Source organism: Camellia sinensis, chromosome 2 (assembly GCF_055761805.1).
Source record: "Camellia sinensis isolate YWXY chromosome 2, ASM5576180v1, whole genome shotgun sequence".
NCBI classification, from domain to species: Eukaryota; Viridiplantae; Streptophyta; class Magnoliopsida; order Ericales; family Theaceae; genus Camellia; species Camellia sinensis.
The window spans coordinates 56,654,064-56,669,563 of NC_138962.1; the positions used below are offsets into that span (position 1 = coordinate 56,654,064).

Genomic DNA, 15,500 nt, shown 5'->3' on the forward strand with positions numbered 1-15,500 from the left:
CGACTGTGTTGGTACCGTCGCAAAAGCCTATTAATGGTTTTTGCGACGGGTTCTTCTCCCGTCTCAAAAAATAAAAAATAAAAAAAACCCTGCTGATAAATTATTAAAAAAATTAAAATAACCTGTATTAGATAAAAAATAAGTATAAAAAATTGAAAAATTACAGAATAATATAAATACGTACATAAACAAAAATTGACAAATAATGAAAATTAATAATCTTGTTCCATTCATAGCAATACATAAATAAAAATTCATAACAATAAAAATTATGCCACTACATAACGTCGCATAATACATACATAATGTTGCTCCCAAATTTAAATAACATAAATCAAAATCAAAATCAAAAGTTTTCGTCTTCATTCGTTCGTGGGTTACAAAAACAAAAATTGGTCATAATCTTGATACGCCCGCATTCCAGAAAAAGCGAACTGCTACTCCGGAAAGATCTGAAAAAAACAAGATAAAAATAATTAAAAACCATAAAATGTGTTAATATTTTAATTATAGAAAAATATAACGCCTCGAATTCAAGTTTCTTAAAGAAGTAGTTTGCCTAAAGTGAAATCCGACTCTAACTCCCAAACCGGGAACCCGATGCAAGCCCCGTCTTCTCCCACAAGTCTCTCGTGCCTAGGCGGTCGTGTGTGCCAAGTTTCGTGCTAAACCGACGCCGTTTGGTGATTTTGGGGTGTTAACTCCTCAAATTCAAGTTTCTTAAGGAAGTAATTTGCCTAAAGTGAAATCCGGCTCTAACTCCCAAACCGGGAAACCGATTCGAGCCCCGTCTTCTCCCACAAGTGTCTCGTGCCTAGGCGGTCGTGTGTGCCAAGTTTCGTGCTAAACCGATGCCGTTTGGTGATATTGGGGCGTTAACGCCTCGAATTCAAGTTTCTTAAAGAAGTAGTTTGCCTAAAGTGAAATCCGACTCTAACTCCCAAACCGGGAACCCGATTCGAGCCCCGTCTTCTCCCACAAGTCTCTCGTGCCTAGGCGGTCGTGTGTGCCAAGTTTCGTGCTAAACCGACGCCATTTGGTGATTTTGGGGCGTTAACTCCTCAAATTCAAGTTTCTTAAGGAAGTAATTTGCCTAAAGTGAAATACGGCTCTAACTCCCAAACCGGGAACCCGATTCGAGCCCCGTCTTCTCCCACAAGTCTCTCGTGCCTAGGCGGTCGTGTGTGCCAAGTTTCGTGCTAAACCGACGCCGTTTGGTGATTTTGGGGTGTTAACTCCTCAAATTCAAGTTTCTTAAGGAAGTAATTTGCCTAAAGTGAAATCCGGCTCTAACTCCCAAACCGGGAAACCGATTCGAGCCCCGTCTTCTCCCACAAGTGTCTCGTGCCTAGGCGGTCGTGTGTGCCAAGTTTCGTGCTAAACCGATGCCGTTTGGTGATATTGGGGCGTTAACGCCTCGAATTCAAGTTTCTTAAAGAAGTAGTTTGCCTAAAGTGAAATCCGACTCTAACTCCCAAACCGGGAACCCGATTCAAGCCCCGTCTTCTCCCACAAGTCTCTCGTGCCTAGGCGGTCGTGTGTGCCAAGTTTCGTGCTAAACCGACGCCGTTTGGTGATTTTGGGCCGTTAACTCCTCAAATTCAAGTTTCTTAAGGAAGTAATTTGCCTAAAGTGAAATACGGCTCTAACTCCCAAACCGGGAACCCGATTCGAGCCCCGTCTTCTCCCACAAGTCTCTCGTGCCTAGGCGGTCGTGTGTGCCAAGTTTCGTGCTAAACCAACGTCGTTTGGTGATTTTGGGGCGTTAACTCCTCAAATTCAAGTTTCTTAAGGAAGTAATTTGCCTAAAGTGAAATCCGGCTCTAACTCCCAAACCGGGAAACCGATTCAAGCCCCGTCTTCTCCCACAAGTCTCTCATGCCTAGGCGGTCGTGTGTGCCAAGTTTCGTGCTAAACCGACGCCGTTTGGTGATTTTGGGGCGTTAACGCCTCGAAAAGAAGTTTCTTAAAGAAGTAGTTTGCCTAAAGTGAAATCCGGCTCTAACTCCCAAACCGGGAACCCGATTCAAGCCCCGTCTTCTCCCACAAGTCTCTCGTGCCTAGGCGGACGTGTGTGCCAAGTTTCGTGCTAAACCGACGCCGTTTGGTGATATTGGGGCGTTAACGCCTCGAATTCAAGTTTCTTAAAGAAGTAGTTTGCCTAAAGTGAAATCCGACTCTAACTCCCAAACCGGGAACCCGATTCGAGCCCCGTCTTCTCCCACAAGTCTCTCGTGCCTAGGCGGTCGTGTGTGCCAAGTTTCGTGCTAAACCGACGCCATTTGGTGATTTTGGGGCGTTAACTCCTCAAATTCAAGTTTCTTAAGGAAGTAATTTGCCTAAAGTGAAATACGGCTCTAACTCCCAAACCGGGAACCCGATTCGAGCCCCGTCTTCTCCCACAAGTCTCTCGTGCCTAGGCGGTCGTGTGTGCCAAGTTTCGTGCTAAACCGATGCCGTTTGGTGATTTTGGGGCGTTAACTCCTCAAATTCAAGTTTCTTAAGGAAGTAATTTGCCTAAAGTGAAATCCGGCTCTAACTCCCAAACCGGGAAACCGATTCAAGCCCCGTCTTCTCCCACAAGTCTCTCGTGCCTAGGCGGTCGTGTGTGCCAAGTTTCGTGCTAAACCGACGTCATTTGGTGATTTTGGGGCGTTAACGCCTCGAAAAGAAGTTTCTTAAAGAAGTAGTTTGCCTAAAGTGAAATCCGACTCTAACTCCCAAACCGGGAACCCGATTCAAGCCCCGTCTTCTCCCACAAGTCTCTCGTGCCTAGGCGGTCGTGTGTGCCAAGTTTCGTGCTAAACCGACGCCGTTTGGTGATTTTGGGGCGTTAACGCCTCGAATTCAAGTTTAGAACGCAAAGATGCATTTTTGCTTAGAATGCAAAGATAAATTTTATACCTGATCTTCTGGCGGTGGTGTATATGGATTCTCATCTTCTGCAGATTCCCTAAATGCCCGGTGGCCACTCGATGCATCAGGAACCTATGTTAGTCAGTGCATAATGTGTTAATCATATTCGAATTTCATACATAATCTTGAGTGAAAATTGAACTATCAAACAATTGTGATGTTTATATGGAACCTGTCTGTTGGGATCCACACTCGCCCCCTGTGACACAAGGGCCATCATCTCAGCTCTCATCTGCTGTAAATGTGTAGAGAACTCTGCTCGCAGCTCCTCCCTCAACTCATCCCTTAGCTCAGCACGAACCTGCTGCGTGATCTGATCAATAGTCGATGGATGGGGTGTTGACTGTGATGGCCCAGCACCATCCTTATACACCACTCTCCGAGGCACGATTCTCCCGTATGTGCGACAATATCCATGTCTGTCATGACCTATCAACTCATGGAAAATGGCATTCCTAGCCTCCAAAGTCCGACCATCCTCAGGTAGCATAGAGAGTTGACGATTAAACTCATCCTGTATTGAATAAGACACACAAGTATACACGAAATTAAAATGGTTGACACATAAAAAATAAACTTTAAATACAATCAAAGGTGTTTGGAAACTACCAAGGTCTGGATAACCTCTGGGTCATCTACTCTACGTGTCATAAGCCAAACATTCATCTTATCAGTAGACTCCCCCTTACTGGTCATCTACATTTTTTTTTAGAAATATGAAAATTAGAATCCAAATAATTTGCAAATATACAATGTTTATTTATATAGAAAAATAAAACAATAAAATGTAAACCTCATGCCGTATCTGAGAGAAAGTAGTACGCCCTGTGGTATGAGCTATGCCGTGAGCTCGCCGATTTTTAGCGTTCCTACTTGCAATTTTCTATAACAAGTTCAACAAATGTAAGTATGTAAATATGATTTGTATGTTTACATATCATAAATATAACGTAATTGTATACCTCAGCATCGGAAGTACGCCAATACTCTACAAGTTGTTCCCACTGGCTTGGCACAACGTTCATAGGAACATCATCCTTCAGATTAGGATCGGAGCTTCTAGGCTTGAAATACTTAGCCTTAAGCTTGTTCTTGTGATCCTTCCATATGCTGTTGCAGTTTTTCATGCAGATTGGCTTGTACTCCTCTGGACATATATTCAAATTGTCCTATAAAACACAAAGTTTAAGGCTAAGTATAACACAAATTTGGAATTCGAATTTGTGGACAAAAATATACTTTTGCCTTCACATCCTTCCAGATAGCATCAACAATATCATCAGGCACACTGTTCCAGTCAACAAAAGTAAGAGGAACAATGTTACCATTCCGGACAATAATGCCAAGTTGAGTAGTTAACTTGGCCACGTTATCTCCTATTGGGCAGTAATTTCCATCAAATTGTATGTGCAGCTTTTTACCAGTACCCCACTCTTTAATGCCCTTGGCACATCCTCTACCACGCCTAGTCGAGGTTGATGAAGAACTAACATGACCTGCGATATACAATAATAATAAACAATATGCAATGGTAACAACCAAATGTAAATACAAATCATATCAAATAAACCTGATGTGGGATGTGAAGAAGTCGAAGGGTCTGCAAAATACAATGAGAATAAACAAGTTATATATAATGAGCATAAATAAATGTATGTGTAAATAATTTTCATGCAAATCAAAGCAAATTTAAATACCTGCGGATGGCTCATAAGCTGATGATGATAGCTGCTGTGGTGCCATTGATGGTGGACGCACCGATGGTAGGCGTGGAGGCCGAGTACATGGTAGCTGCTGTGGTGCCACTGATGGTGGTCGATACGGTGGTAATGGCCCCTCAGATAGTGGTGGCACTAATGGCCCCTCCGATGCTGCCCGATGTGATGCCTCCTCTAATGGTGGTGCTACTGATGTCCTGTTATGTAGCACATCAGACATCATGCGCCGGGGATGATCAGGCTTCCTCTTCCTTCCCATAATAATCTGCAAGCAATATAACATTAATTGACATTAGAAACATAGACAATGGTTTGTCATCAACTATAATATGACATGAATTAAACTAATACAATTACAAAGACAAAGTAAATTAAGAAATTGATGATTAACTACAACCTTGGCCTTAATTGAATTACTAATGTTGATTACATATCAGCCTATTTGAACATCAACTGTTTCCCCTTCTGCGGCTTCCCTCACCCAACCAACTTCTTCATCACGAAGCATTATATTTTCTTCCAATTGTTGGCTCATGTATGGCTCGATTTGTGGATCAGTTGAACTCATATCAAATAAACCTCTTTGAGACATCTTCACCACGACTTGCCAGTCTGGTTGTAACGGGTCTGCAACATACCAAACTTGCTCTGCTTGGGACGCCAAGATGAAAGGTTCATTGGTAATTCGATCATCTCGGTACAACAAATGATTGAAGTTCACCAACGTAAAATTGAAGACATCTTCTTTCTTTCCGTGAATGTTGTCAATCCAATCACACTTAAACAACACATGTTTCTTCTCATTGGAATATCGAATCTCAACAATATCTGTCAATTGTCCATAATAGTACACAGACCCTAGACGAGGATTCTTGTCTTTTCGACTAGCATAACTTATGGTATCTGCCTTCAAAGCTACACCACAATTTTGTGTGGCTCGACGATCAGCCATGGCCTTTACTCGATACCGAAACCCATTCAGTATATACCCGTTGAACCTCCTTGCCAGGTTATGAGGACCATTTGCCAATAGAATAATCTCTTCAGAAAGTATGACATCAGTAGTCCTTCGCAAAGTTTGGACCTATTTAACACGAAATGTAAAATTTAAAATGTAGATCGACTTAAGTAACTAGAATCTATAGAGTTAAATACATACATGTTTCTTGAACCAAATGTGAAAAGTTTCAAAATGTTCACGCCGAAGTTGATGATCGTCGACACGAGGCATTTTGAGCTTAAGTACTTCAAGGTGTTTGCTGTGTAGATTGAAATTTTAGCCATACAAAAATTTTAGTTGAAATTTCAATAAAACATAATAAAATATTGAGTAAGTGACTTAACCTACTTTATGAATGGTTGAACCGCGCTTGTATTGCATAAGATGTACCGATGAGCTTGTACCCAAGAAGTATTATCAAGATAAAAGCTTGTGTTTTCACCAGTAGCATGACCCAAATTATCAGCACCACTATAGTTCCTCACGGGTCGACTAGATTTGGTTTCCACATCACTGAGATATTGTGCACAAAAATTCATGCATTTTTCCATAAGATATCCTTTAGCAATTGATCCTTCAGGACGAGCTCTATTACGCACGTATTGCTTCAAAGTAAGAAGATACCTCTCAATTGGATACATCCATCGAAACTGAATCGCTCCACCCAATAACGCTTCATCAGCTAGATGTATAGGCAAGTGCTCCATTATATCAAAAAAACTCGGAGGAAATATTTTCTCTAGATGACAAAGTGTTACAGCGATACGATCTTTAATATATTGCAAATCCGTCGCACGATTCACTTTCGAACATAATTGTCTAAAGAAATTGCTCAATTCAATCAAGGGTTCAATTACATTCTTCGGTAACGATCTGCGAATAGCCAATGGAATAAGTTGTTGCATCAGAATATGACTATCGTGGCTCTTAAGACCCCCAATGCTTCTATCATGTAAGCGCACACGACGTGATATATTGGATGAATACCCGTCGGGAACTCTTACTTCCTTCAACACTTTCAAGAACAAATCTTTCTCATCCTTGGTCATCGTGAATTGTGCTGGTGGTAAATAGGCTTTATTCAACTCTCTTAACTGCAAATGTAGGGGTTTTCTAATATTCATATCTTGTAAATCACGCCGAGCATTAACACCATCCTTCGATTTTCCTGCAACCCCTAATATTGTCCACAACACATTGTCACAAACATTCTTCTCTATATGCATCACATCGAGGTTGTGTCTTATTAGATTGTGCTCCCAATATGGCAATTCATAAAAGATACTCTTTTTCTTCCAACTATGGGTGCGATGTCCAGCTTTCTCCTTCTCTACCTGTCTCCTATGCCTCTCCTTAAGGTCATCCCTATTGTATTGGGTTAAAATGCCCTCAGATTCTAATTGTAGCAACATCTCAGTTCCAGACAACAATTTTGGTTTGAGTCTGACTTCCCGACTACCATCAAATGATACTTTATCCTTCCGGAATTTATGGCCAGTAGGTAAAAATCTGCGATGACCCAAGTATGATTGTTTCCTACTATGCTTCAACCAACACGATGTAGTTTCCTTATTGCAACAAGGACATGCATATTCTCCTTTAGTGCTCCATCCTGACAAGTTTGCGTATGCAGGAAAATCACTAATTGTCCACAGTAAAGCTGCATGCATTTGAAACATTTGATTTGTTGATGCATCAAATGTTGACACACCCTCATTCCATAGTTCTTTCAACTCCTCAATCAACGGTTGCATATAAACATCAATCTTGTCACCAGGTCCTTTCGGGCCGTCAATAAGCACAGATAAAATTAGAAATGGTTGCTTCATGCACATCCATGGCGGCAAGTTGTATGGAATGAGCACAACAGGCCAAGTGCTATGAACTATGTTCATCGTCCTGAATGGGTTAAAACCATCAGATGCTAAGCCAAGCCTTACACTTCGGCAATCATTACTAAAGTCAATATTCCGACGGTCAAAATCTTTCCATGCAAGGGAGTCAGCAGGATGCCTGAAGACACCATCATCAGTTCGTTCCTCTGCATGCCATCTCATTAACTTGGCCGTCTTGGATGACATAAACAACCTCTGCAACCTTGACTTTAAAGGAAAATACCTCATCTGTTTTGCAGCTACTTGTTTGCCACCTGTGTTAGGACCATTTGAACCACCATCACCATTTGATTTCCATCTAGAACTATTGCATATGACACATTTATCAAGATTGGCGTCCTCGTTTCGAAACAACATGCAACTGTTGGGACATGCATCCCACGTCTCATACGTGAAGCCCAAATCTGTTGTGACCTTTTGAGCTTTATAATATGAGTCCGGGAGTTTCACACCCAACGGAAACGCCTCATTCAATAACTCAAGCAACATGTCAACAGACTTGTCCGTCCACTGATTAAGCACCTTCAAATGTAGAAGTCGAACAATGAATGACAAAGATGTGAACTTCTGACAACCCGGATACAATTCACTTTTTGCATCTTGAAGAAGTTTGAAATACTTTGCAGTCTCTGCATTTGGACCGAGCTGGGGTTCAGATGCACGGGGATCAGGCCCCTGTGGTTCATCACCCTCAACACTTGTACCGGCATGTGGATTTCCCATAGCCCCTTGTATCATTCCAATCATATCATCTCCAATGTCTAAATTAGCTAATGTTTCATTCTCTCGATTACTATGCAGAGATATGTAAGATTCCCCATGATTAATCCAATGTTTGTATTTTTTAAAAAAACCATTCAAAATCAGATGCTCCCGTACACCATCTCGTACAAAATAGTATCGATTCTCACACTTCCTACACGGACAACTGATCATCGAACCTTCAACCCTATTGGTGTAGGCAAACACAAGGAATTCATCAATCCCATTAATGTATTCACTCGACATCCTATTTGGCAAATCAATCCAACTCTTATCCATCATCTGTACACATCCACAAGAATATCTCACCAAAGTAACTCTAAATATAATACCTACACATAAATATTCACTCGACATCCTATTTGGCAAATTAACGAAATGTCTAAAATTCCTATTTAAGGTTTAAATTAATTAAATTAAAAATTTAAGATTTATTTTATTATAAGGGTCAAAATCCTGGTTTTTTTTTTTTTTGTATTTTTTTTATTTTCTCTTAAATATTTTTATGACTTATTTAAACATTTGCAATTTAAATTTGTAATCGAACTATTACATGTGTATGATATCAAACCCCCATTGTCAAAATTTTATTTCGTTAGTAAAGTTTTTTCAGACCTCCACTGACTTTCCGTGGTTAAAAACACCCCCATTAGTTAAAGATAAAACTTCATGACTTTATAATTGAGTTTATATTATTATTGAAACTTTATAATTGAGTTTGTCTCATGGTTATTTGTAATTGAATCTTCTTAAACACCAATATAATTTGAGACGATTTAAACAATTAAAGTATTAGTTTAATTTATTTCGTTCTTAAGTTCGTAAACTCAACACAAGTGACTAAAAAATACCAAAAATAATATATTTTTAATGTTTGACTAGCTGAAACTACTAACTGCATTTACTGAGCCAAAACTACGAAAACTAAAATAGCTAACTTGATAGTTATTAGTTCAATGGAGTTGAAATTTAGTGATTTAATCACTGTTTTAATTAAAAAAATAAAAATAACTATTTTGATAGAGATGCTCTAATATAATATGAATAAGAAAATAGTTGTTTGGCCGGATGATGTGGTTGTCTAAATTATAAGATAAAAATTTTTCACATTATGTTAGGTTGGTACTGTTACTGATTTTGACAAACTATTTCTAATTAGAGCATATGATTTGGAAAAAATAAAAAAATAAAAAACTTGAAGGATTGAATGGTAAAATTGATAATTTATGGATGAAATCGAAAAAAAAATGATAATAGTTGAAGAGATATAAATGAAAACAACCATAAAAATAATTAAAAAAATTAAAAACACTAATTGATAATAGTTGTACAGCAAGCCAATGGCAAAGATAGTGAAGAGTATTGAGGTTAAAGATGAATCCTCACCGTTTGTTGTTTCGTTTTCACCAAGGGGGCCAAACCCAATTACATTAATAAACAGATTTATATATATATATATATACATATATATAGACAGATTTATTAATAACCATGAGACAAATCTGTTATATATAGACAGATTTCAGATTTATATACATATATATAGACAGATTTATTAATTAAAGTATGTTCTTAATTAAAGTATGTTATTAATAAACAGATTTATATACATATATATAGACAGATTTATATATATAACAGATTTATATATATAGATTTCAGATAAACAGATTTATATATATATAGACAGATTTCAGATTTATATATATATATAGATTTATATACATTTCAGATTTATATATATATATAGATTTATATACATTGCATATATATATATAGACAGATTCATATATATATACACAGACCGAGAGAGAGAGAGAGAGCATACGCAGAGGGAGAGAGAGTCGTCGCCGGAGCACCACTCTTGTCGCCGGAGCCGTCGCCGCCGCACCACCGCTGTCTTCCTCGTAGGCCGTTTGGGAAATTTGGGGGTGAAGTTAGGGATTTGGTGAGGAGGATCGAGCGGGAGGCAGAAGGAAAAAGGAGGGTTTTTTTTTTGGACTTTTTGCGACGGTATGATGTACACCGTCGCAAATAGAACGAAAAACGGTGCCGTTTGAATTAATCCTTTTTTGCGACGGAAATTTGCCGTCGCAAATGATATATGCCGTCTCAAAAAAAAAGGTTTTTTGCGACGGTTTTATTTACCGTCGCTAATACTTCCGCATTTCCGACGCCTCCGCTTAGTTTCATTACCGACGGGTCAGTACCGTCGCTAAAGGCTATTATTTGCGACAGGTGAAGTTACCGTCGCAAAAAACGGTTTTTTGCGACGGGGGGCGCGGCGTCGCTAAAAACCCCGTCTTTTTTGCTATATTTTCCTGTAGTGAATATTTTGGAATGGAGGGAGTAATAATTCAAACTTAACAAGTGTTTTAATTTTTATCAGGTACAATATTTCTTTTTAACAAGTGTTTTTTATTTATTTATTAGATACGATGCTAACATTGTGGTCAAAGACAATATTGGTTCAATAAATCTCACTGTTCAAGATAAACAGCCAGAATTTATCTTGTGATATCAGTTATCATATACGAAGAATACGAGATCAAAGGTAGGAAATTACAAAATTTATTATAAATAACTTATTCTTATCTTTTTAAACACAATGTTATAATTCCAAAATTTTGTAGGATAATGGAGTTAGAATGATTAAAGATTATATTGCGTCATGCCAATATCGTGCCGATGCATTTATCATACCTGTACCAACAATACTACATCAACTAGATTGTGCAACGTACGTGACTTTTGTTTTAAACATAGATTGGTTTGAAAAATGTTTATACCTTTTAAAAGGTAAAATAATAATAATAATAATAATAATAATAATAATAATAATAATAATATGTAAGTATAACATTTTTACTTTATAACATTTAATAAATACATAATATATGTATTGTTCATCAATTATAATACTAACTATCATATTGACAATGCAAGAATGCTGATAGAAGACCTACAACAATTTATATTTTAATTATAATATATTTTATTTATTCAGTGAATTTCGAACAAATGTAATAAATTTTTATTTTTATTACTTCAATTATAAAATGTTAACATTTTCTTTCAAAATTATGTATATTTTATGCTAACAGTTTAAAAATATGTTCGACATAATCATAATTTTTTTTTTTTAAAATCCAATCCCGTGTATAGCACGGATGATATGCTAGTTAATTAAAACACAAAACATATATGTAAGTTTCAGCAATTAACATGATCTTAATATTATATCTAATTGATATATTAGTTGGTACACCAATTAGTGTTTATAATATTACTCTATTTTTTATTCTTCATTGTTTAGGATGTGCTATATAAGTGTACTTTTTGTTTTTGTAGTTAAAAAAAAGAGAAAAGAAATGTATATTGGGGATAACTTCTTGACTTTTTATGCAAATATGTCTAATAAAATATTGTAGTAAAATAAAAAATTACCATTTTACCCTTGTTGAATTTTTGATTTTTAACTTTTTATCTTTTGGATAATTGAATTTAAAGGGCAAAAATATTGTTTTGCCCTCTAGGCTTCCCCCACAAGCTTCTCTCAAATAGTATGAATTTTTTAAATTTTTAACTTTTTGACTTTTTAACTTTTATAAGTTATCCCAAACCAAAATATTGATAATTGTTAGTATTTTTTTTATAAAAGTACGCGTAGAAAATTGAAAAGTGATGTCCAAAAAAACTAACTAAAATAATTTTTTTAAAAAAAACTCTCTTTATTTTTTTATACATCTATTTATAAAAAAATTAACTAAAACAATCTATTTGCAACCACCACCTTAATGATTTCAAACATTTAGTCCTTGTTTGGTAAATATTTTGGGACTAAAAAAATACAAAAAGATAAAATAGGTAATATAAATCAATAAGAAAAAATGTCACATTCAAATCATAATCATTACACTTTTTCTCTCATAAAAATCAAAAAAAATTAAAAAACAAAAATCAAACGAGGATAAAAAAGTTTCAACACAAAAAAGTTAGTTATCGTAACCAATGCCAAACGAAATTTTATTTGTGTAATTATTCCATCCGTCTCAAAATATTAGTCGTTTATTCTATTTTTTATTGTTTCAAAATATTAGTCAATTTTCAAAAATTAAGTACAAAAATAATATAAATTTTTTATTTTACCATTCTTTTAAATTTATTAATAACATAAAAAATACAAGTATGATAATAATATTTTCCAAAAAATATAGAGGTGTTTTGGAAACTTGGCTTTCAGCCACTTTTTTAGGTTTGTAGTAAAAGTCAAAAGTTGGCTTTTTTGTATTTTTTTTTTCATTTAAGAAGTTGATTTTTAGCCATTTTTAGCCATTAGTGAAATTAAAATTCTATCTCTCATGTGTCAAAATGTGCTACATAGATGAAGTTGTAAATATTTTAAATTGAATGAGAATAGTTCAGTCATTTTATTGTGATTTGACATCATAAATAAATATTAATCAAAAAATTCAAAAGTAACTTTTTATCAAATTTTTAAATTATTTATCTAAAAAAATCAAAAGCTCTTGATTAAAAGTTAAAGAATCACTACTCACTATCTTCCAAAAATAGACCGTGTTATCAAAAAATAATTTTAAAAAAAATAATTTTTTTAAAATATAATATTATACCATAAAAAAAAAAAAACAACAATGATTCATTCCACTAAAAACATCACCACTAATAGCACTAATACATTAAAAAAGTAAAAAAAAAAAAAAAACACAACTCTAACACCAAAACATCACATCATTAATGACGGGACCCACTGCCACCTAATTAGTAGGAACACTAATTAATGCTCCCAAGCATTTTTGAAAAAAAAATTCATTATTTTGAGACGAGGGAGTACATCGTTGTTGCGTACATATTTTGATAAGTTGATAAGCCAACAAGAAAGTGTGTGTGATTGGAAATTGCAATAAATTCAGAGAGATAAGTCCCAAGTAGCTGTCATCTCATTTATTATTATATGGGACCTACTAACCTGTCCTGGAAAGGACAATAATGTCACCGACACGCAATAATGACTCACATGTGGTTGTAAGAAATTTGACAACCCACCAACCAACATTTTTAAAATAGGGTAAACACATTGCCACGCCAGAGCTTTTTTATTTAATAATTTTTTTTTTTATATTTAAAAAATTACATTTATTTTTTTATCGCATTAAAATAATATATTTATTTCTTAATTTATATATATATAAAATAATAAAATAATAAAGATATTTTATACATATTATTTCAAAGAAAATAACAATTAATGTGTTTGGTTTGAGTTTTCTGAATTACGTTTTTTAAAAATTAACTTTTTTTAGTTTTCGTATTTTTTTGTTTTTAGTGAAACTTTTTTAAATTTTAAACATTTTTTTTTTACTTTTTTAGATACACCTAATCTATTTAAAAAATAAAAAATTTATGAAAAAATATTTTAAAAAATTAATAAATAAATAAAAATATAAAAAAAATGTACTGAATTCTTATTTTTTTTTATATTTTTGATATTTAGTAAATTTTTAAAAGATTTTTTTTATAATTTTTTTACTTTTTAAGTGTATTTATGTTAGGTGTGTCTAAAAAGTAAAAAAAAAATGATTAAAATATTAAAAAAATTCAGTAAAAATAAAAAAATACGAAAAATAAGAAAGTAAAATTTTCTAAAAAGTGTTTTTTGAAAAGTGAAAACAAATAAGGTGAATTATCTTCTTTAGGGGTTGTTTGGGGTGTCCTGAATAAGTGCACTTTTTGTCTTTTTGAACTAAAAAGTTGAGGAAAAAAATATGGATGTTTGGGTTAATTTTTTGATTTTTAATAAAAAAATGTGTATTAAAAAATTGTATAAAGAAGTGTGTGTGAGAAGATTAGAAATATGTGTGGTATAGCCGTACAACCTGCCGGCCAGTTTGATGACCATAAATTATTGGCTACTTTTCGGGGCATTGCACTGGACGGTTTTGTTCAGCTCGTGGGGGCCATCGCGGGTCCCATTTTGATAATCTGAACCATTAATGTGTAGAACTCGTCGAGTACTATATGTCTATAAAAATCACTTTGATCGGATATCGATAGTGATCTGATCAGATTTGTTTTTTTAATCATTAATCATAATACCATCAATTTTTTTTATACAAAACTGATTTGATCATGTATTTATTGATATCAGATTAATTCGATTTTTTACATACGTATTGTACTCGACGAGTTCTACATATTTAACGGTTTAGATTATCAAAACGAAACCCGTGATGAGCCTCTACAAATCAAACAATAGTGTGTAAAAATTGCACCAAAACTGTGCAATTATTCTTAACACAAGCTGCACAGTTCCAGCAATCATCATTGCTGAGTTGAAAGAAGTGTAGAGAAAATTAATTTTTTAATATTTTTTAAGTGAATAGTTATAACTTTTTAATTTTTTCAGTAATTTTTTAATTTTTTATCTTTTTTGGTTGATCCCAAACTAGCCCTTAGTTTAAGGCTTAGGCCAAGTTTGGGAAGTTCAAAATAATCCATCTTTTTATCTTTTTTTCATCACATCACCTCTCTACTTTTCTGCACATCTTTTCGTAAAAAGATAAAAAGTACACTTATTTAAATCATTCCAAACAACCCCTTTAGTTTGTCGTAACCTAAAAAAGTCAAAAAGTCACTATCCTATTTAAGTCATATCATCTTATTAAAATCACATCATCTCTTTACCACATCACTTCAAACCCAACCCATATTTCATGTTTTTTTGTAAAAATTTAAAAAATGCACTTATTAGATCATTCAAAACAACCCGTAACTCACTAAAAAAATTAAATTTTTTTATTTTTATTTAGCCTCCGTTTGGGAAGTAGGTTGGCTTTTTGGCTTTTTGACTTTTTGGCTATTTTAGCCTGGGCTATTTTAGCCTGGTTTGGGAAGGACTTTTTGGCTTTTTGGCTTTTTTGACTTTTTTTGTGAGAGAGGATTGTAATGATTATGGGTTGAATTTGATGTTTTGTTTTTTGTGGCTAAAATAGCCTATTTTGTTTTCTGTGGCTATTTTAGCCAAAAAAGCCTGGGCTTTTTCTTCCCAAACAAATTTTTCAATATTAGCAATTTTTATTTTTTATTTTTCAAATACATCTAATCTAGATATACTTAAAAAGTATAATATTTTGTATTTTTTTTAAATTCACCAAATATAAAAAATATAAAAATATATAATTCAATATA

At 34.6% G+C, this 15,500-nt stretch overlaps 1 protein-coding gene across 1 annotated transcript; it reads right to left on the reverse strand.

Annotated features, from left to right (window-relative positions):
- Window positions 1-211: 211 nt before the first annotated feature.
- Window positions 212-4,081, reverse strand: LOC145819560 (uncharacterized). The gene is made up of 6 exons (XM_082913529.1): window positions 3,879-4,081; window positions 3,710-3,799; window positions 3,526-3,612; window positions 3,089-3,430; window positions 2,905-2,988; window positions 212-452 (listed from the first exon to the last, which is right to left on the reverse strand). The coding sequence occupies exons 1-6, from the start codon at window positions 4,041-4,043 to the stop codon at window positions 438-440; spliced, it is 783 nt and encodes a 260-aa protein (XP_082769655.1). The 5' UTR covers window positions 4,044-4,081; the 3' UTR covers window positions 212-437.
- Window positions 4,082-15,500: the final 11,419 nt, after the last annotated feature.

What these genes read in the sequence shown, in the direction of transcription:
- LOC145819560 (XM_082913529.1), bottom strand. Translation starts at nt 4,043, where the DNA reads ATGAAAAACTGCAACAGCATATGGAAGGATCACAAGAACAAGCTTAAG. An exon ending in GGCGTACTTCCGATGCTGAG is followed by an intron (nt 3,800 to 3,878) that starts GTATACAATTAC and finishes AACTTGTTATAG; the next exon opens with AAAATTGCAAGTAGGAACGC. An exon ending in TCTCTCAGATACGGCATGAG is followed by an intron (nt 3,613 to 3,709) that starts GTTTACATTTTA and finishes AAAAAAATGTAG; the next exon opens with ATGACCAGTAAGGGGGAGTC.